Source organism: Muscardinus avellanarius (genome assembly GCF_963383645.1).
Source record: "Muscardinus avellanarius genome assembly, chromosome: 1".
Taxonomy (NCBI): Eukaryota; Metazoa; Chordata; class Mammalia; order Rodentia; family Gliridae; genus Muscardinus; species Muscardinus avellanarius.
This window is the reverse complement of record NC_137786.1, coordinates 233054356-233074845: the sequence shown is the minus strand read 5'-3', so window position 1 is coordinate 233074845 and position 20490 is coordinate 233054356. Positions and strand designations below refer to the sequence as shown.

The window sequence follows — 20490 nt, the reverse complement described above, 5'->3', positions numbered from 1 at the left end:
GAGTGTCCCTAGCAGGCTCTTGTGGGGAAGAAGCAGGCACTCCTAAGGATGTGCGACCACAAAGGAGGCCGGAGCGGGTCCTGGGGCTGGAGCCTGTACAGGCGCTGTCAAGGATGCTTGTCCCGGTCCTGGTGGCTGGAGTCTGGAAGCGCCCCCGCCCGGCTCTGCGCTGGGCTTTTTCTGAGGGTGGGGCAGGCGTTTCCCCGCTCCCGGTACCCCCACCCGGTGGGGCCCGGGCCTCCAGTTAGCTGCGCCTCTTCCCCTTCTCCGCCCCCCACCCCACTGCTTCCTGCCCCAGCGGCCCCAGGGGAGCCGGAGCTGGGAGCTGGCAGCGGCCCCGGCCCGCTCCTTACAAGGCCTGCCCCACCGAGGCCCGCCCCCGGCCCGCCCGCGGAGGCCCTCGGCCCTCCCCCTGTCAAGAGCGGGCGCGGGCCGGGGCCGGCCAGTCGGGGGGCGTCGCGATGCTGCTGCGCCTGCTGCTGGCCTGGGCGGCCGCGGTGCCCGCACTGGGCCAGGCCCCCTGGGCCACCGAGCCCCGCGCCGCCTGCGGCCCCAGCAGCTGCTATGCGCTCTTCCCGCGCCGCCGCACCTTTTTGGAAGCCTGGAGGGCCTGCCGCGAGCTGGGGGGCGACCTGGCCACGCCGCGGACCCCGGAGGAGGCCCGGCGCCTGGACAGCCTGGTGGGTGCCGGCCCGGCCAGCGGGCTGCTTTGGATCGGGCTGCAGAGACAGGCTCGGCAGTGCCAGCCTCAGCGCCCACTGCGTGGCTTCACGTGGACCACGGGGGACCAGGACACGGCCTTCACCAACTGGGCCCAGCCGGCCACGGGAGGGCCCTGCCCGGCCCAGCGCTGTGCGGCCCTGGAGGCTGGCGGTGACCATCGCTGGCTGGAGGGCTCCTGCACGCTGGCCGTCGACGGCTACCTGTGCCAGTTTGGCTTTGAGGGTGCCTGTCCGGCGTTGCCGGATGAAGCAGGCCAGGCTGGCCCAGCCGTCTACACCACGCCCTTCCACCTGGTCTCCACGGAGCTGGCGTGGCTGCCCTTCGGCTCCGTGGCGGCCGTGCAATGCCAGGCGGGCAGGGGGGCCTCTCTGCTCTGCGTGAAGCAGCCCACGGGAGGGGTGGGCTGGTCCCAGGCCGGGCCGCTGTGCCCAGGGACTGGCTGCGGCCCCGACAACGGGGGCTGTGACCACGAGTGCCTGGAGGAGGCTGACGGCGCTGTGTCCTGCCGCTGCACCGAGGGCTTCCGGCTGGCCGCAGACGGGCACACCTGCGAGGACCCCTGCGCCCAGGCCCCCTGCGAGCAGCAGTGTGAGCCCGGGGGGCCACAAGGCTACAGCTGCCACTGTCGCCTGGGCTTCCGGCCAGCTGAGGACGAGCCGCACCGCTGCGTGGACACGGATGAGTGCCAGATCGCTGGCGTGTGCCAGCAGATGTGTGTCAACTACGTTGGTGGCTTCGAGTGCTACTGCAGTGAGGGTCACGAGCTGGAGGCAGATGGCATCAGCTGCAGCCCCGCGGGGGCCATGGGTGCCCGTGCTTCCCAGGACCTTGGAGACGAGGAGTTGCTTGAGGAAGGGGAGGAAGAGGAGGAGGAAGAGGAGGCCTGGGAGATCTTTGATGGTGGCTGGACAGAGATGCCTGGGATCCTGTGGATGGAGCCCACGCAGCCACCAGACTTCGGCCTGGCCTACAGACCCAGCTTTCCAGAGGCCCCGGAGCCACAGAGACCCTACCCCGAGCCCACCTGGCCGCCTCCGTTCAGGGCCCCCCGGGGCCCCTACCACTCCTCAGTGCTCTCCGCTACCCGCCCCGTGGTAGTCTCTGCCACACGCCCTACGCTGCCTGCAACCCGCCAGACCCCTATTATCTCCGCCACACACCCACCCCTGAGCCCTGCCCATCAGCCCCCCACGATCGCTGCCACGCATCCAGCTGCACCCCCAGACCACCAGATACCCATGACTGAGGCCAACCATCCAGATCTGCCCGCTGCCCACCACCCCCGAATTAGCTCGGACACTCACGCAGCCCAGCCCCCGGCCCACCAGCCCCACGTTATCTCAGCCACACGTCCCAAGCTGCCGCGCACTCACTCCACCTCGCTTCCAAACACCCAGCTGGCTGATACCCAGACCGCCACTCATTTGTCTGGAATCCCGGCTAACCCTGCTCCTCTCCACACCAGCCCCAGTCCCCATCAACCCCCTCTGGTCCCAGACATCCCAGTCCTCAGAACCCAAGCCCCCCAGCTTGCCACCACCCCGTCTGTCCGTTCCTTTCTGCCTACCACTTCCAGGTCCCCTGGGACGCCTGCCCACCGAGTCCCTGTGCCTGCCGTCACCCAGCCTCCAGCCCTCCCTACCCCCTTACCCTCGCGTGTCCCCCCTAACGAGACCTCACCCATCAGCCCTACATATCCTCAAGCCCCCCAAGTCCCAAGGGATGGGGGCCCCCATCCCAAGGTGGCCTCGTGGCTGCCCTCGCTGACCCCTACTGCAGCCCCAACGGCCCTGGCAGGGGCTGGTCTGGCAGGTCGCAGCCAGAGGGACGACCGATGGCTGCTGGTGGCCCTCCTTGTGCCGACATGTGTCTTCTTGGTGGTCCTACTCGCACTGGGCATCGTGTACTGCACCCGCTGCGGCCCCCATGCGCCCAACAAGCGCATCACCGACTGCTATCGCTGGGTCACCCATGCAGGGAACAAGGGCTCAACGGAGCCGATGCCCCCCAGGGGCAGCCTCGCAGGGGTGCAGACCTGCAGAACCAGCGTGTGATGGGGACAGATCCCCCTGCGGGGTAGGGGATAGGGACCTGCGTGGACACATGGCTGAGCTGCCCCAGGGACTCATGGGGGCTGCCCAGCCGGACAGAGGGCTTTCTGCTCCCTGGGCCCAGCACTCAGAGCAGAGGACACACCAAGGGCCCCAGGACCTCAGGGGGTGGGTGCTGGGTTCTTCTCCAATAAATGGGTGCCATCTTCACCCAAAGTTCCTGACCCCCAATGATGCCTGAGGGGAGGGCCTGGGAGGATTCTTCCTTCAGATTTCCTAGGCAAGGTAAGACGCCCTTAAGGTAGAGTATGCTTCGGGAATTCTCAGGGGAGCAGGAGCCCAGAGAGGGCAGAGCTTTGCCCTCCATCACACAGCAAGCCCAGGAGCCCGAAGTTTGGCATGGAGAAAATTCGATATTTGTTCCTTTTTAAAAAACCTACATCTTAAAAGGTGGGGCCAGATCTGGGGTAGGGTCCCGAGAGGAAGACTTCTGCTGAACTGGACCCAAGGGGGGATTTAGCTCCCAAAGGTGGGCTCGGGCTGCTGCCAGGGGAGTAGAGGGGTGTCCAGCGGGTGAATGGCTCTTAACTTTCTTCTGAGCATCCCTTCCCATTCTGGAAGGCTGACCAGAATTTGGGGGCTGGGCCTCAGGGTCACCCAAAGGTGCTACCGCCCTGGGTTTGTAGGTGCTCTTGGAGCCCCTGCTCCCTTTGCTCTGGGGAGAAGGAGGGAATCAGAGCCCGGGAGGCTGGATGGGGACCGGGAGGACCCGAGAGAGTGAGCCCAGGTCCAGTTCCCTGCGCAGCCTCGAGAGCAAGGCCCCGCCCCCGCGAGGGCCCACACTCCGCTCCTCTCCCTGGGGAAGAGGGCGGAGGGGGTGGCGCGGTGGGGGTGGTGAGGGACCAGAGAGAACTCAGCAGAGCCGCCCCCTCCGCCCCAGCCCGGGACCGGCCGCTCAGGGATGCCGTGTCCCCGGACCTGGAGGAGAGGCAGGTCAAAGATCACGGCGTGTGGGGTAGCCTCCAGCTCCTGGGCTCGCTGCCGCTGGGGAGGGGGCGGGGCCGGGGCGGGGGAGCCGCCGGTTCCCACTGCCTCTATAATTTTTCAGCTTCAGCCTCTCGGTCTCTCATTAACACTGGGTAAAGCTGTCACCACCACCGGGGCAGGCAAAGAGGGGCGACCCAACGCCCCTTCCCCACCTGGAGCCCTAGGCCACTCTGTCCCGGGGCCTGGGCCCCAGGGGACCAGAGGAGGGGCCAGAGCTGAGGACGACCCGGGGGGTCGCGGAGAGGGCGGAGGGAAAGCCGCGCACCGCCCCTGCTCGCTGCTCTCACGTTCCCCTAACTCAAACCAGACGCCCCCGCCAGATTGTGCCCAGCTTTAACCTCCCAGACTCCGCCGGGGAGGTTTGCTGAATGGGGCTGGCGGCCGCCGGGCTGCCCAGACGCCCGGGTCTGGGAAGGAGGTGCAGGCGCAGCCTAGGAAATGACAGCGTCAGCCAGGGCGGGAACGACTGGAACTCATCCTCGCCACCCCGCACAGGGGATACTGAGCGCCCGAGGGCAGGAAGGAGTTAAACGCACTTCGGTCCGAGGGGGGATGGGAGCGGAGAAGGGGGCCCGGAGCCGGCTCTTTGTCATCCGGTAATGAGCACCAGATGCGGAGCTGCGTGCGGGCCTAAACAGACGGCCTCCCAGGGCCAAGCCTCCGCCTGCGCGAGCCTCGGCTCCGCCCAGGCCTGGCGCCCTGCCTCGGGCCCCGCCCACTGGCCGTCAGGCCCCGCCCCACTGAGGAGCGGCCCCGATTCGGCACCATCAGCCCCGCCCCTTGGAGCCCAAGCCACGCCCACCCTGCTATCTAGAGCCCCTTGGGAGCGCTCCAGAGGCCCCGCCCCCAAGGTCACAAGCCTCGCCCCCTTGCCAGCTCAAAGATTCCTACCGCACTAGTGCCCCGCCCTTTGTCTACGAGCCACGCCCACATCCGCCCACCAATGTCTTAAGCCCGGTCTTCTCTGCTGGGTTCTCGGTCCAGAGATTACTCTCTCACAAAGTTCTGTGCCCCGCCTAACACAACTGCGAGCTCCGCCCCTTCGCAGAGCTTGGGACTTAAGGGAATCCTGCAGAGATGCTCTCTAGCTGTCCTGGAGACACTGACGCAAACTCCACCCTCCAGGGAACATAAAAAGGTTCACTTTAAGCTCTTCTGTAGGCTCCGCCCTAGCTACAAGGCCCGCCCCTTCACTGAGTGAACGCACGGAGATTAATTTCGACCCTGTAGGTATGGCTAATGCACCCCACACAGGAGCTCACCTGCAGAGGCTCTCCTCGTGGACCCACCCACTAAAGATGCCCACAAGCCCCGCCCCTGAGATGCCCTTAAGTCCCGCCCACCTAAGGAATCCCTCTCTGCAGATTTAGCGTACAAGGTGCCGCCCACCCAGAGAACAAACCCAACCCGAGACCGGCGTGTGGGTGCGCACCCCTGTAGTCTCAGTACTTGGGAGCCTGAGGCAGGTTCAAACCCAGCCAGCCTCAACAACTTCGCCAGGATCTCAGCAACTTAGGGGGACTTTGTTTCAAATAAATAAAATAGGTCTGAGGTGTAGCTCGGAAGTAGAATGTCTCTGGGCTCCATTCGCAGTAACACACACACACACACACACACACACACACACACACACACCTCTACCTTTCGGCAAGCTTCGCCCACTTTCAGGCTCCAACTTCTTGGGACTCAAGTCTCCCCCACTCCGGGCCTGAGATCTTTACTACCTTCAGGGTATACCGAGACCTGCTAGTCTTCCAAGCCCATCTCTGAGCGGGTGCCTCTGAACTCGGCCCCGGCGCCCTCTCCTTTTTTCTACCCACAGAGTCCGGTGTCCCTTAGTCCAGATTCGCGGTGATCTAGACCGAGGGCAGCGGAGCAGCCTGATCGGATGAATGGGTCTTTAGCGCCACCTGGCTTTGGCACCGCGCACTTACAGCCACTTGGAGGCCTCACTTGGGCCCTTCCAGAGACCAAAGCATACTAATTGCTCAGAAATTTGTTGATTAATTTCTCAAACATTTGTGTTCTTGAAAAATCTGTCGACTCCCCCTCCTTTCCCCGCAGAAAAGGTGCCCTTAGTCATATTGAGAAGTCTGTCCCCAAGGAGTCTTCACACGGGCCTCCAAGCACCCTGCAAGCTGAAACAGCGCTGAGTGTAGTTAGAGTGGCCTGGGGGACTTTGGTTGACCCTTTCCTCCTGCCAGTCCTGTTCTGAGGGGCGAAAGCACAGCTTCTCACCTGGGAGCCCAGAATTCCTGGAGCCGGCTTCACCTGTCCCCCACCAGCGCTCTGAAGCCAGGCACTTTTCCCAGCGTTTATGTTTGGCTGGTTTGACCCAGGAGCCCTGGGCAAGAGCTGAAGGTCTTGGTTTTTAGGGGTGGGATGGTGTGAGGCGGTATCAGGCCCCATCTCTCCCCCAGCGCTCATTCCTCCATCTTCAAGTTCACTCTGGGTTGTTCCTTCACTAGACGGGATGGGGGGCAGGGGACTCGAGCTCAGGGCTAAGAGCTCAGGAATGCTTCTGAGCTGGTCGTGATGGGGCATGGTGCTTTGAGCTGACTGAAAGTTGGCTCCCAATGTCAGTGTTGAGAGGAGTTGAGGTTGCGAGGGTGTTTGCTCATGGGGACAGATTAAGATGGCCAGTTTTGAATATGTTCAGTTTCTGGTGTTTGGAGGTGGTCCAGTAGACAGTCCAAGAGGACCTCTGGTACCTGAATCTGGAGCTCAAAGCAAAGGTCCAAGCCAGGAGTGGTGGTGCACAACTGTAGTTCCAGTACTTGGGAGGCTGAAACAGAAGGGTTGCAGGTTCAAGTCCAGCCTCAGTAATTTAGAAAGACCTTCAGAAACCTAGTAGGAAGCTGGGCGTGGTGGCACATGCTTATAATTTCAGTATTTGGGAGTCGGAGACAGGAGGATTTCATGTTTGAAGCCAGCATCAACAACTTAGGCTCTTAGCATCTTAGTGAGACCCTGTTTCCAAATTTAAAAAAATAGGGCTGGGGAAGACCGGGAGTGATGGTGCTGGCTTGTAATTCCAGTATTTGGGAGGCAGAGACCGGATGATCGCTGTTCAGCTCCTTAGCTACTTAGGGAGGCCCTTTGCAACTCAGTGAGACCCTGTTTCAAAAAATATAAATTTTAGCCAGGCGTGGTGGCGCACGCTTGTAATCCCCGCACTTGGGAGGCTGAGACAGGTGGATTGCGCAGGTTCGAAGCCAGCCTCAGCTACTTAGTGAGGCTCTCAGCAACTTAGTGAGACCCTGTTTCCAAATAAAGTATAAAATAGGTCTGGGAGTATAGCCCGGAGGTAGAAAGCCCCTGGGTTCCACCCCCAGTACCACAAAAAAAAAGAAAAAAAAATATATATATATATTAGCTGGGTGTGGTGGTGCACATTTGTAATCCCAGCATTCGGGAGGCTGAGACCAGAAGAAGATCGTCGTTCGCAGACAGCCTCAGCTAAGTAGTGAGGTCCTCTGCAACTCCGTGAGACCCGGTTTCAAAATAAAAGAATAAAAATTAGGGCAGGGGGTGTACCTCGGAGGTGGAATGCCCCTGGGCTCCATACCCAGACCCGCAAAAAATTATATATATATTAAAAATAGGTCTGGGGGTGTAGCTCAGAAGTAGAATGTCCCTGGGTTCCATTCCAGCTCAGGGGTAGAATGTCTTTGGGTTCAACCTCCAGTACCAAAGAGAGGAAGAGACAAGGAGAGAGAGAGAGGAGAGAGAGAGAGAGAGAGAGAGAGAGAGAGAAGAAGAAGAAGAAGAAGAAGAAGAAGAAGAAGAAGAAGAAGAGGAAGAAGAAGAAGAAAAAGAAGAAGGAAGAAGAGGAGGAGGAGGAGGAGGAGGAGGAGGAGGAAGAAACCTAGTAAGACCCTGTTTCAAAATAAATAAGTAGAGCCGGGTGTGGTGGCGCACGCTTGTAATCCCAGCATTCAGGAGGCTGAGACCAGAGGATTGTGGTTCGCGGACAGCCTCAGCTACTTAGTGAGGCCCTCTGCAATTTAGTGAGACCCTCTTTCAAAGTAAAAAATAAAAAAAAACGGGGCAGAGGGTCAGAGGTCAAATGCCCCTGGGTTTCATCCCCAAAACCCGCAAAAAAATAATAATAAAAATAAAAAATATAAAAAATAAAAAAAGTTGACCGGGCGTGGCAGCGCACGCTTGTAATCCCCGCGCTTGGGAGGCAGAGACAGAAGGATCGCGCAGGTTCGAAGCCAGCAGCACGTGCTGGCTTAGGAGACCCTGTTTCCAAATAAAAATGTAAAAATAGGTCTGGGAGTGTAGCCCAGAGGTAGAAGGGCTTCCAGTAACCCCAGTACCACCAAAAAAAAATAAATAAATAAAAATAAAAATAAAAAAAGTAGTAGATATAGCTTAGAAGTAAAATGCCCCTAGGTTCAATATCTAGTACCAAAAAAGAAAAAAGCAAAAAAGCAAACAAGCAGAGGTCCAGGTTGAAAACACAGATTTGCGTTTCCATTATACCATCCCTGCCCCAAACCATCCATCATTACTGCCACCTTAAACCAGGTGAGTCCTAACACCTACCCTTGGTTTCCCAGTTTGACTGTCTCAGTCTGCTTTCTGTTGCTAGAACAGAAAACCACATGGAGGTAATTTATAGGAAATTTACTCTATTCACAGTTTTGGAGGCTGGGAAGTCCAATATCAAGGGACCAGTATCCGGTGAGGGTCTTCTCACTGTGTCCTAATATGGCAGAGGGTACCTCATGGTAAGACAGAGCAAGCCTGTGCCACCACGCCAGCTGTATTATTTATTATTATTATTATTATTATTATTATTATTAATTATTTGGCAGTATTGGGGATGGAACCCAGGGGCATTCTACTTCTGAGCTAAAACTCCAGCCCTATTTTTTATTCTTTATTTTGAAACAGGGTCTCACTGGGTTGCAAAGGGCCTCACTAAGTAGCTGAGGCTGGCTTCGAACCTGTGCGATCCTCCTGTCTCAGCCTCCCAAGCTCTGGGATTACAAGCGTGCGCCACCACGCCCGGCTCTCCCCCTTTTTTTTAAGGGCTAGGAATTTAACTTAGATGTAGAATGCCCCTGGGTCAATTTCCAGTACCACCATTATAAAAAAAAAAAACAGGGGTGGGAATACAGTTTCTACCCTTTTGGCACACTTTGTCCTTGAAACAAGTATACTTGTCCACGGAACCTAGCCTCCATGCTATGGGGAAGCCCAAGCCACACAGAGAGGCCCTGCGTGGCCATTCTAGCCTCAGAACTAAGTTAGGATCTCAGCCGTCTACTACCAGACATGTGAGTGAACTGACCTCAGAGAGTTCCAGGCCCAGATTTCTAGCTGTCCAGCAGAGCAGAGATTAATAATTCTCACTGCACCTTAGCTGAATTTTTTTTTTTTTTTTAGTACTGGGGATTGAACCCAGAGACATTCTACTTCCAAGCTATACCCCAGTTTGCTTTCTCTTTCTCTTTTTTCATTTCTTTCTCTCCTCTCTTTCTCTCTCTCTCTCTCTCTCTCTCTCTCTCTCTCTCTTTCTTTCTTTCTTTCTTCTTTTCTTTCTTCTTTCTCTCTATGGGGATGGAACCCAGGGGCATTCTACCTCTGAGCTATACCCCCAGTCCTATTGTTTATTTTGAAACAGGGTCTCACTGAGTTGCAGAGGGCCTCACAAGTTTCTGAGGCTGGCCATGACCTGCAATCCTCCTGTCTCAGGCTTCTGAATATTAGAATTACAAGGGTTAGCCGGGTGTGGTGGCTCACGCTTGTAATCCCAGCGTTCGGGAAGCTGAGACCAGAGGATCGTAGTTCGCGGACAGCCTCAGCCACTTAGTGAGGTCCTGTTCAACTCAGTGAGACCCGGTTTCAAAATAAAGAATAAAAAAATAGGGCAGAGGGTGTAGCTCGGAGGTCAAATGCTCCTGGGTTCCATCCCCAGCCCACAAAAATAAAAAAAAATTAAAAAAAAAGAATTACAAGGGTGTGCCACCACGCACCCTTTTTTAAATTTTTGAAACAGGGTCTCCCTAAATTGTGGAGGGCCTCACTAAGTGGCTGAGGCTGGCCTCGAACCTGTAATCCTACTGTCTCAGCTTCCCAAGTATGGGGAGGGGCGCACCAACATGCCTGGCTGTTTAGGATAATCTGTTATGTGGCAGCAGGTAATAAAATTAGCTAATAACATAGAGATGAGGAAAAACAGTGACCTAAACCAACTAGAGTTTTACTTCTCTTTCTCACTGGTCTGGAAGTAGACAACCTAGGGAAGTTACGGCAGCTCCCACGATACCATCAGAAACCTCTGACCCGCTGTCTTGTAGCTTGGCTATTCTCAGCACGTGGTCATAACCTGCAAGGTCAGCCTCTGATTCTAGATAGCTCTGGAGTTCCAGCTATCACACGTGCGTTCCTGGCTAAGACATAGTAGAAAGGACCAAGATGGCCTTCGCTGATATTATTTCCGTCTCCAGGAGTATTGTTGGAAATGGCTGCAACACCTGTTTTAAAATGAGGTCACATGACCACATCGCATGTGCAGGGGAGGCTGGGAACGTTGCCTTTCAGCTCATCTTAGTGCCCTTGGTGCTAGACTGGGGCTCTGCTACTGAGCGGAAGGAGGGGGATGGCTAGAGGCCAGTGGCCGGTTGATGGCTGTTAGGGTTTTGATATACATAATCCCCTGGAAGGGGTCCTGTATTGTTCAGAGGCAAAATAATTGAATCAGGGCTCTAATCTCATCAGTTGATAAATTCACAGATGAACTGATAATTTGAATTGGTCAGGCATGGTGGCACATGCTTGTAATCCTAGTACATAATCCCCTGGAAGGGGTCCTGTATTGTTCAGAGGCAAAATAATTGAATCAGGGCTCTAATCTCATCAGTTGATAAATTCACAGATGAACTGATAATTTGAATTGGTCAGGCATGGTGGCGCATACTTGTAATCCTAGTACTTAGGAAGCTGAGACAGCCAGGCGTGGTGGCGCACGCTTGTAATCCCAGCATTTGGGAGGCTGAGACAGGAGGATCATGGTTCAAAGAGACAGCCTCAGCTACTTAGTGAGGCCCTCTGCAACTCAGTGAGACCCTCTTTCAAAATAAAGAATTAAAAAAAATAGGGCTGGGAGTGTAGCTTGGAGGTAGACTGTCCCTAGGTTCCATCCCCAATACCACACACAGAAAAATAAAAATAAAGAATAAAAAATAGGGCTGGTGGTGTCCCTCGGAGGTAGAATGCCCTTGGGTTCCATCCCCAGTACAGCAAAATAAATAAATAAATAAATAAATAAATAAATAAATAAATAAATGGAGGGTGATACAGAAGGGTCACAGGTTCACAGCCAGCCTCAGCAAATTGTGAGGCCCTTCGAAACTTATTGAGACTCTGTTTCAGGATAAAGAATAAAAAATAGATTGCGCTGGGCATGGTTGCGCACGCTTGTAATCCCAGCACTTGGGAGGCTGAGACAGGAGGATCACACAGGTTTGAAGCCAGCCTCAGTTACTTAGTGAGGCTCTCAGCAACTTAGTGAGACCTTGTTTTCAAATGAAATATAAAATAGGTCTGGGAGTGTAGCCCGGAGGTAGAAAGCCCCTGGGTTCTACCCCTAGTACCACCAAAAAATAAATAAATAAAAATAAAATAAAAAATAGGCCAGGTGTGGTGGTGCATGCTTGTAATCCCAGTACTTGGGAGGCTGAGACAGGGGGATTGCAGGTTTGTAGCCAGCCTCAGCTACTTAATGAGGCGCTCTGCAACTTAGTGAGATGCTGTTTCAAAATAAAGAATTAAAAAAAAATAGGGCTGGGGGTGTAGCTCAGAGGTAAGATGCCCTTGGGTTCAATCCCCAGTACTGAAACAAATAAACAAATAAAAATTTTTAATGGATTTACTGGGTCGCTCTAAGCAAGGTAGGGTGTGGCTGGAGGAGGTAGGGGGACTTTATTTATTTATTTATTTATTTATTTATTTGGTGGTACTGGGGTTCCTGGAAATCCTTCTACCTTTGGGCTACACTTCCAGAACTATTTTTATACTTTTTTTAATTTGGAAACAGGGTCTCTTAAGCCAGCGCATCTGGCTTCGAACCTGCGCGATCCTCCTGTCTCAGCCTTCCAAGCGTGGGGATTACAAGTGTGCGCCACCACGCCCGGCTAGGGGACTATATTTATACCTGGCCCCTTCCTCTTGCTCTTTCTGCTTCCTGGCTGCCCTGAGCAACTCTCCTTAGCCACAAGCCCTGAGGCTGTGAAGTTTCTGCCCTGGAGCAGGCCGACCATAGACCGCACCTCTGAAACCCGCGCCAAATAAACCATTCCTCCTCCGACTTGTTCTCGTGGGGTATTTTGGCCCCAGGGATGGAAGAGTGAACTACAGCAGTGGCTATGGCGCCGGAGCAGAATGCTGGGAGAGGAGACCTTCCCCTGGGGAGGAGCTGGACGCTCACTGGCTTCCCTGCCCACGGTGGCTCTCTTGAGTGTTTGGATACCACTGCATTTTCCACTTACGTTATTTCTGAACCAGGAGTTGCCGATTTCACTTCCAAGGAAGTGAGACATAGCTGGGTGTGGTGGCCCGTGCCTGTAATTCATCGGAGGTTGAGAGAGGAGGATCTCAGGTTAGAGAACAGCCTCGGCAATTTAGCAAGGCCCTCAGCGACTTAGTGAGACTTTGTTTTGAAATAATAATAATGATAAAAACATAGAATGGGCTAGGGGAGTATCCCTAGCTACCCAGAGGTAGAATGCCCCTGAGTTCAATCCCCAGTACCCAAAACAAAAACAAAAACAAAAACCAAGACATGGCTGGCACACGGGCAAAACTCGGATCTCCAAATCCATTCTGCTCCCGCAGCCAGCAGGTAAGCTTGACTCGGCCCAGACCTCATCAACTCCTGTAGCCAGCCTCGGGACTCCAGTTTGCCCCGCCCCCCCCCTTTTTTTTTTTTTCCGGGTCTGGGGATGGAACCCAGAGGCATATGACCTCCGAGCTACACACCCTGCCCTATTTTTTTTTATTCTTTATTTTGAAACAGGGCCTCACTAAGTAGCTGAGGCTGTCCACAAACCGCGATCCTCCTGTCTCAGCCTCCAGAGATTACAAGTGTGCGCCACCAAGCCTGGTGTTTGCCTGCTTTAAATTCAGGGATTTGAGCCGGGTGTGGTGGCGCACGCTTGTAATCCCAGCATTCGAAAGGCTGAGACAGGAGGATCGTGGTTTGCAGACAGCCTCAGCTACTTAGTGAGGCCCTTAACAACTCATTGAAACCCTGTTTCAAAATAAGGAGTTAAAATAGGGCAGGGAGATGGGCCGGGCGTGGTGGCGTACACTTGTAATCCCCGAGTTTGGGAAGTGGAGACAGGAGCATTGCGCAGGTTCAAAGCTAGCAGGTTCAAAGCTAGCCGTGCTGGCTTAAAAGACCCTGTTTCCAAATAAAAAAATATAAAATAGGTCTGGGAATGTAGCCCGGAGGTAGAAGGGCTTCCAGGAACCCCAGTACCACACACACACACACACACACACACACACACACACACACACAAATAGGGCAAGGGGTGTTGCTTAGAAAGAGAATGTTCCTGGGTTCCATCCCCAGTACTGCAAAATCAATCAATCAATCAATCGTGGGTTTGGTATGGAAGGCCGCAGCTTGCTATTCCGGGCCCTTTGCCTTCATGCTCGGCCTCCAGGCCTCTGCTCAGGCAGCGGCCAATACCCAGAAAGCCCTCTGCCCTGCGCTGCCCAGGGAGCTTCCACCCATTCTCAATGCCCTTCTAAGGCCATCAGAGGCCTTTATGGCACCTTTGTGCCAATTAGAAAAGGGTGCCCCTAGTCAGGCGTGGTGGCCAAGCTTGTAATCTCAGTACTTGGAAGGCTGAGACAGGAGGATCACAGGTTCAAGGACAGCCTCAGCTACTTAGTGAGGCCCTCGCAACTTAGTGAGACCCTGTTTCAAAATAAATAATAAAAAATAGAAGCCGGGCATGGTGGCGCAGTCTTGTAATCCCCGGGCTTGGGAGGTGGAGACAGGAGGATCGCGCTGGTTCGGAGCCAGCCTCCCGGGCTTAAGAGACCCTGTTTCCAAATAAAAAATATAAAATAGGTCTGGGAGGGTAGCCCGGAGATAGAAGGGCTTCCGGGAACCCCAGTACCGCCAAAAAAAAAAAAAAGAATAAAAAATAGGGAAAGAGGTGTGATATTTGGAGGTAGAATGCCCTGGGTTCCATCCCCAGACCTGAAAAAAGAAAAGAATAAAAAATCAGGTGGGAGGTATAGCCCAGAGATAGAATGCCCCTGGGTTCCATCCCCAGTACTACACACACATTAAATAAATAAATAAATAAATAAATAAATAAATAAATAAATAAATAAATAATAATAAGGCTGTTGGTGTACCTCAGTGGTAGAATGCCCCTGGGTTCAATCCCCAGTACCCCTGGTCCCTCCCCCAGAGGCCCAGGCTGGCCAGGGAGGAGCCCCTCTCATCCTGCTCCTGGAACACTGGAGCCAGCTCTGGGCCCCTCCACTCTGCCCCCGGGAGTGGCCCGCCCTGCTTGCAGAGTGGCCTGGAGCTCACGGCTCAGGAAGGCACAGGAGAAGCCCTCGCTTTTCATATCTTTATTTCCTCTGCACCTTCTCTGCCTCTCCCTCCCCCACTGGCCCCTGAGAGGGGGTGGAAGCCCCAGTTGGAAGGGAAGGGGCTACTCTCTCCTCCCTGAGGGAGGCTGGAGCCCCCTGGACCAGGCTTCACTGGTGGAACAGCAGGGGGCTCCGGCAAGGCAGGGGCATGTCCAAGAGGCTGCGGCCGGGCCGGGCCCCTCGGATGCCCCGTGGATCATCGTGAAGGTGATGAGCAGAGACGCTGGGGGAGCGAGCTCAGGGCCAGGGTGTGTCTGTGGCCGACAGGGGCAGATGGGCTTCAGGAGGTGGAAGCAGAGACCAGGGGCGGTGGCGGGGGCCCTGAGTGGGAGCCCCAGGTCAGACAGGGAGCGGGGTGTGGGGGGCTGCAGTGGGCAGCCAGAGGGCGGGGGAGGGGGTGGGCAAGGCTGTGCTCCATGAACCAGGCCCTGAGCAGAAGGGGCAACGGGGGCGTCTGAGGAGGGTGGGAGTTCCGGGTGGGCAGTGGAGCGAGGCCACAGCCAGCTCTCAGCTTCTGCGAAGAGGCCAGCCCTCCCCACCAATTTGTGCTTCTGGGGGCCCCAGTGTGGCCTCGGCGGGCAGGGAGGAGCGGGTGGGCAGGGAGGAGCGGGTGGGCAGCCCCCCGCTGCAGACTACAGCTGTCTCCAGGCCTCTTCCCCGCCTCGGCCTTTCTGGGGGCTTCTTCCCGTGTCCAATGTGAGAGGCCCCCAAACCATCAGGGGGGTGAGAGGTCGGGGGGGGGCATGCTGGGGACGGATACAGACTCGGCTTAGGTGTCCTGCATTTCCCCCAGTGACCCCGGCCCGCTGCGGTGGGGGCCCGCGCTTGACCCCGGCTGCAGTGGGGGGCCCGCCCTTGACCCCGGCTGCGGTGGGGGGCCCGCCCTTGACGCCGGCTGCGGCGGGGGGGGGGGGGGCCGCGCTTGACCCCGGCTGCAGTGGGGGGCCCGCGCTTGACCCCGGCTGCAGTGGGGGGCCCGCCCTTGACCCCGGCTGCGGTGGGGGGCCCGCCCTTGACGCCGGCTGCGGCGGGGGGGGGGGGGCCCGCGCTTGACCCCGGCTGCAGTGGGGGGCCCGCGCTTGACCCCGGCTGCAGTGGGGGGCCCGCCCTTGACCCCGGCTGCGGCGGGGGGCCCGCCCTTGGCGGGGGGCCCGCCCTTGGCCCCGGCCCGCTGCGGCGGGGGCCCGCCCTTGACCCCGGCTGCGGTGGGGGGCCCGCCCTTGACCCCGGCTGCGGCGGGGGGGGGGGGCCCACCCTTGACCCCGGCTGCGGTGGGGGGCCCGCCCTTGACCCCGGCTGCGGTGGGGGGCCCGCCCTTGACCCCGGCTGCGGCGGGGGGCCCGCCCTTGGCCCCGGCCCGCTGCGGCGGGGGCCCGCGTGGGGCGGGCGGGCTCAGCGCGCCCCCGGGCCGTCCCCGCGGCAGCCGCCGTCGCCGTGGACGATGAGCACGGGGAAGGACAGCGCGTCCTCGTAGCTCGGCGGGCTCTCGAGCGGCTCGGTGTCCTCGGCGCGGCGGCCCAGCGGGCCCCCGCTCAGGCTGCGGAGGACGCCGGGCGCGCGGCCGCCGGCGCCCAGGGACAGGCGGCTGCGGCTGAAGGGCAGGCGCGGCGCGGGCCGGCCGGGCGGCAGCGAGCTGCTGCTGAGCGAGCGGCGGCAGCGCTGGCAGCCGCGCAGGTAGGCGCCCGCGCCCGCGCCCATCACCACGGCCTCCGAGTAGCTGGGCACCAGCTGGCGGTTGGAGCAGATGTGCCACTCGAGCTCCGTGAAGTCCACCGTGGCCACGCGCGACAGCGGCGGCGCGGGCGCGGGCGAGCCGCCGAACAGCTTCTCCACCTGGTAGTGCACGTGCGCCGTGCCGCAGGCGGCCACCAGGCGCAGCGGCCAGGACAGCGTGGCGGCCGACACGAGCCAGAAGACCCAGGCGCGCGCGTACCAGGGCGGGCTGCGCGGGTCGGCGAAGACCAGCAGCGAGTCGCGGAAGTCCACGTCCTTGAGGTGCATGCCCTCGCGCGCCTCCAGGTAGTCGTCCAGGCCCTCGTGGGCGCCGAAGAAGCGCGCGCGCTGCGTGAGGTAGGCGGCCTCGGCCTCGGCGCTGCCGAAGCTGAAGCGCTTGCTGACGCGCAGGCGCGTGGCGGCGTGCTCGGCCAGCCCCACCAGCGCCTTGGAGACGTCGCGCACGCCGAGCGCCGAGTAGTCGAACTCGCCGCGCGCCGTGCGGCTGTCGGCGCGCTCGTGGTACACCTGCGTGGTGGTGTAGGCGTCGCCGTTGCGGTAGCGCGTGATCTGGCGCGTGCGCCGCACGTAGTGGTAGCTGGTGGCCTTCCACCACACGCACGGCGGCGCCTGCTGCAGCCGGCGGATCAGCGCCAGCACCGTGCCCGCGTCGGTGCGCGGCGCCTGGCAGGCGCGCACGTGGCAGTGCCAGCACTCGGCCAGGTAGAGGAGGTAGAGCAGGGAGACGAAGGCCAGCGGGATGTACAGGTAGCCGTCGGAGCAGGGGCTGGCCGGGTAGGTGGGCGGCGGGCCGCCGGCCCCGCGCGCCAGGGCGGCCTCGGGCCCCAGGACCAGGCGCGGCACGGTGGCCAGGCGGCACCAGGCCACCACGGCCCCGCAGGCGTGGATGAGCAGGGTGAGCAGCAGGCACTTCCAGTGCGACTCCCGGCACAGGGAGCTTCCCAGGGACTGCTTCAGCGGCCGCTGCTGCGGGGGGGGGGGGGCAGAGAGGGGAGGCGCGGTCAGGAAGAGGACAGAGGCCCACCCAGGGCCTGAGCCACCTGCCCCAGGCCTGACTCCTGGGGCTCACGGCCGGCCCCAGGAGGACCCCAGCCCAGGCCCACTGCCCCGGCATCCACAGATCCACCCACGCCTGCCAGGAGAGCCAGGGACCCCCCCCAGGCTACTGAGAAAACAGTTCTGATGCTCCCAGCTCGGCTCCGGTCTGCTGTGTGGCACTGGCCATATCCCTGCTGGCCCTGGTGGTCGGGAGGCAGGGAGGCCCACGAGCTGCACAGCTCTCAAGCTTTGGAGCCTCGACGCTGGGCTTTGGTGCTGGTGCTAACCCTTAAGGGACGGCGTGGGCAGGTCCCTCATTCTCCTGGAGCTCGGTTTCCTCGTCTGTCACCTGCGGTTGCTGTGAGCATTCATGACATCACACGTGTGAAGATCTTAGCCCAGGGTCTGGCCCATGGGAATACACGTCCTTACTGTTACCCTGCGACTCCCTCAGGCCCTTGCTCACCAGGGACAGCGGGGGACTGGGAGAGGCTTTCAAGCCAGCGAGAAGGAAGGAAAGAGAGCTGGGAGCGGGGGAGGTGTGAGTCTTGGGGTGGGGAACAGATGGAGGGCCGCCCTCCACTCCCCATCTGCGCCAGGGGGAGGAGGCGGACACAGCTGCTGGGCAGCAGCGGCCGTTCTCTGGCCCAGAGGGTTTGGCACGCCCTCCCTGGCAGGGCTGCCGCTGGCCACCTCACCCCCGCGTGCCTATGAGAGAGGAGAGTGAGGAGTGGGGAGAGGAGGGCAGAGAGAGGCAGAGGGATGCGGGGATGGAGAGGTGGGGTAAGTGGCCACCTCTCCCTCCAGCACCACCAGGCCTTGAGGAGAGCGGAGGAGAGCCGGCCGCCCACTGCCCGCTGCCCATCACAGGTGCACCCCACTCGCCTCCGTCCCCATCATGGAGGAACAAACCTCCAATTCACCAAAGAAACACCAGGCCTCACGTGTCCCCAGAGCACAGTCCCCCAACCACAGCAAGGTGCAGAGGAACACACATACACCCACCGCCACGCACACACATGCACACACACTCTTACAATCTCCCCAAGCCCTGAGACCTTCAGCCCTACAGCAGCCTGACCCCACACCCACACCCCAGGCCACACTGGAGAGACCCACCCACAACAGGACACAGGCACACACACCCTGGGGGGAGAGCCAAGCCAAGGGACCCACCGGCCCTCACCTGACCACCGGGCACACGTGTCCTACCCCAGGTGTAGGGAACACACACACACACACACACACACACACACACACACACAGATGCAGGCTACATTCACTCAAAAAGCACATAACCCTGTCACCAGGCACACCACAGAGGGCACACACCCGCCATCTTCTTGGCTAGGACAGTGAAGGGGTCATCCTGGGGTCCAGCTGGCACAGCGAGCCCCTCCCCCAGCTTCACCTGGGGGTGGATGGGGCTCCGAGGCCGCCTCCCTCCCCCACCCCAGTCCCTGCCACTGCTGCATTGCGGGCCGCCTGGCACCTCGTGAGGCTGGGCAGGGACAGGGGCCTGACCCGGTGGCCCTGGCGGTGGGGGGCAGCATTGGGGTGCGCTGAGGAATGGGGACGGGTGGGGGCCAGGCGCTGACGTCATGGGCCCCGCGAGAACGGGTGAGGGGGCACGGGGGGGGGGCAGAAGTCGCTCTCCACCCCTGCGCGGCCGCCGCGCCCTGGCCCACCACCCCTCGCCCCGGCCCCCTGCAGGACGCCAGGCTCCCGATGACGTCATGGGCAGGGCTCGGGGACTTCCTTCTGGACGCCCTTCCCGGGGCCCGACCCCTCCCCTTGCCCCTGCACCCCGTGCCAGCCCCGGCCCGGGCCCGCCGCTCGGCGCCGGTACCTCCTCCCGCAGCTGCTCGCCGTCCGGGATGAGCGCGGGCACCTCCCCGCCGCCGCCGCCGCCGCCCTCGGGCATGGTGTCCTGGCTGCTCGGGCGGCCCGGGCCCGGGCCGGGGGCATGATAGGGAGCGCGGAGGGCTGCGGCGCGGCCCCGAGGGGCGTCCGCTCGGCTCGGCGGCCGGGCAGCGAGTGTGCGGAGCCCCGGCCCCGGCGCGGCGGCGGTGCCCGCGCCCCGCCCTCCGCTGACCCCGCCCCGCGCCCGGGCCGCCGGCCGCGCCTGGCACCGCGGGCAGCCGCCCCTGGAGCCCGGGCCCGGACGCCGGGGGGCCTCCCGCCGGGCCGGGGCTGGCGACCTTGGGCAAGTCCTTGCTCTAAGGCGCCCGCCTCCCGCCTCCCGGCCCCCCCCCCCCGCCGCGAAATAAGTGCGTGAATCTCGAAGGTGGGCGGGCGCCGCCGGGTCCCATCCCTAAGGGGTAGGCCCAGAGCTAAGCCCACCCAGAACCCACCCCCGAGGCCTCACTCGGAGGAGGGGGCGGTGACCAACTAGGCAGGTGTCCTTAGCCTCGCCCGCTGGGCAGCAACGCTGGGCGCCGCTTAGGGCAGGCCGGCTGCGGACGAGGCACGGGACCTGCGCTGCACGACCTTGGGCCAGCACGCTTCAACCAGAACCTCAGTTTTTCCATTCGAGAAATGGGGATGGAAAGGCGTTGGGCGTTGGATGCACTTTGCAAGCACGCCTCAGGCTGTGCGAGGAGTGGGGTGCGGCGGCCCCACATCCTCCCGCTGGCCCTGGGCCTGGGCCTGGCCCCCAAGCTGACAAATAATGGGCAGAATGTAGGGAGCCGCCATGCTGGGTGGGCTCTGGGGTGGGGCTGTGTGAGCAAAGGGCAGCCCAAAGACCATCTGGCTCAACCTCCCTCCCCATTTAAAGGTGGCGCGACTAAGAAGTTGGCCCGGGGTTGCAACTATTTATTTATTGGGCACGGATGTGTATGTGTCACATGACTTCTATATGCAACTGCTGTGCTTGGCACAGGGATGACAGTAGGAACGGGACAGACACAGGCCTTGTCCGCAAGGAGCCTACATCCAGGGCAAACCGGGGCAGCAGGAGCCTTGACCTCGGGCGCTGGCCACCGGCCCAGGTCTGGCCTCTGTTCTTTGTCCCTCTGAGACAGAACTGAACTGACTACGGTTTGGACAAGCAGATATGAAGGGGAAGGGCATCCACGCTAAGTGGAACGGACCTCTGGGCAAAGGCGCAGCGGTTGGCCACGCGGCCTGAGTCGGAGCAGGAAGGTCCCCTGGTGAAACTGGACACTAGGGTAGTTAGGGAAGGTCCCAGAGGGCCTGGGCGTGCTCTCTAGAAAGTGATGCTGACGGCCTAGCACAGGGAGGGCCTCGCCTGTCCCCA

The 20490-nt window shown here is 59.7% G+C and overlaps 2 protein-coding genes across 2 annotated transcripts; one reads left to right on the top strand and one right to left on the bottom strand.

Annotated features, from left to right (window-relative positions):
* Positions 1-461: 461 nt before the first annotated feature.
* On the top strand, positions 462-2777 carry CD248 (CD248 molecule; the record flags this gene model as incomplete). The annotated part of the gene is made up of 1 exon (XM_080718886.1): positions 462-2777. One exon carries the CDS (start codon positions 462-464, stop codon positions 2775-2777), a length of 2316 nt encoding a protein of 771 aa, XP_080575012.1.
* Positions 2778-15225: 12448 nt separating this feature from the next.
* On the bottom strand, positions 15226-19152 carry TMEM151A (transmembrane protein 151A; the record flags this gene model as incomplete). The annotated part of the gene is made up of 3 exons (XM_080693437.1): positions 15226-15816; positions 15858-17156; positions 19078-19152. The coding sequence occupies 3 exons, from the start codon at positions 19150-19152 to the stop codon at positions 15226-15228; spliced, it is 1965 nt and encodes a 654-aa protein (XP_080549563.1).
* Positions 19153-20490: the final 1338 nt, after the last annotated feature.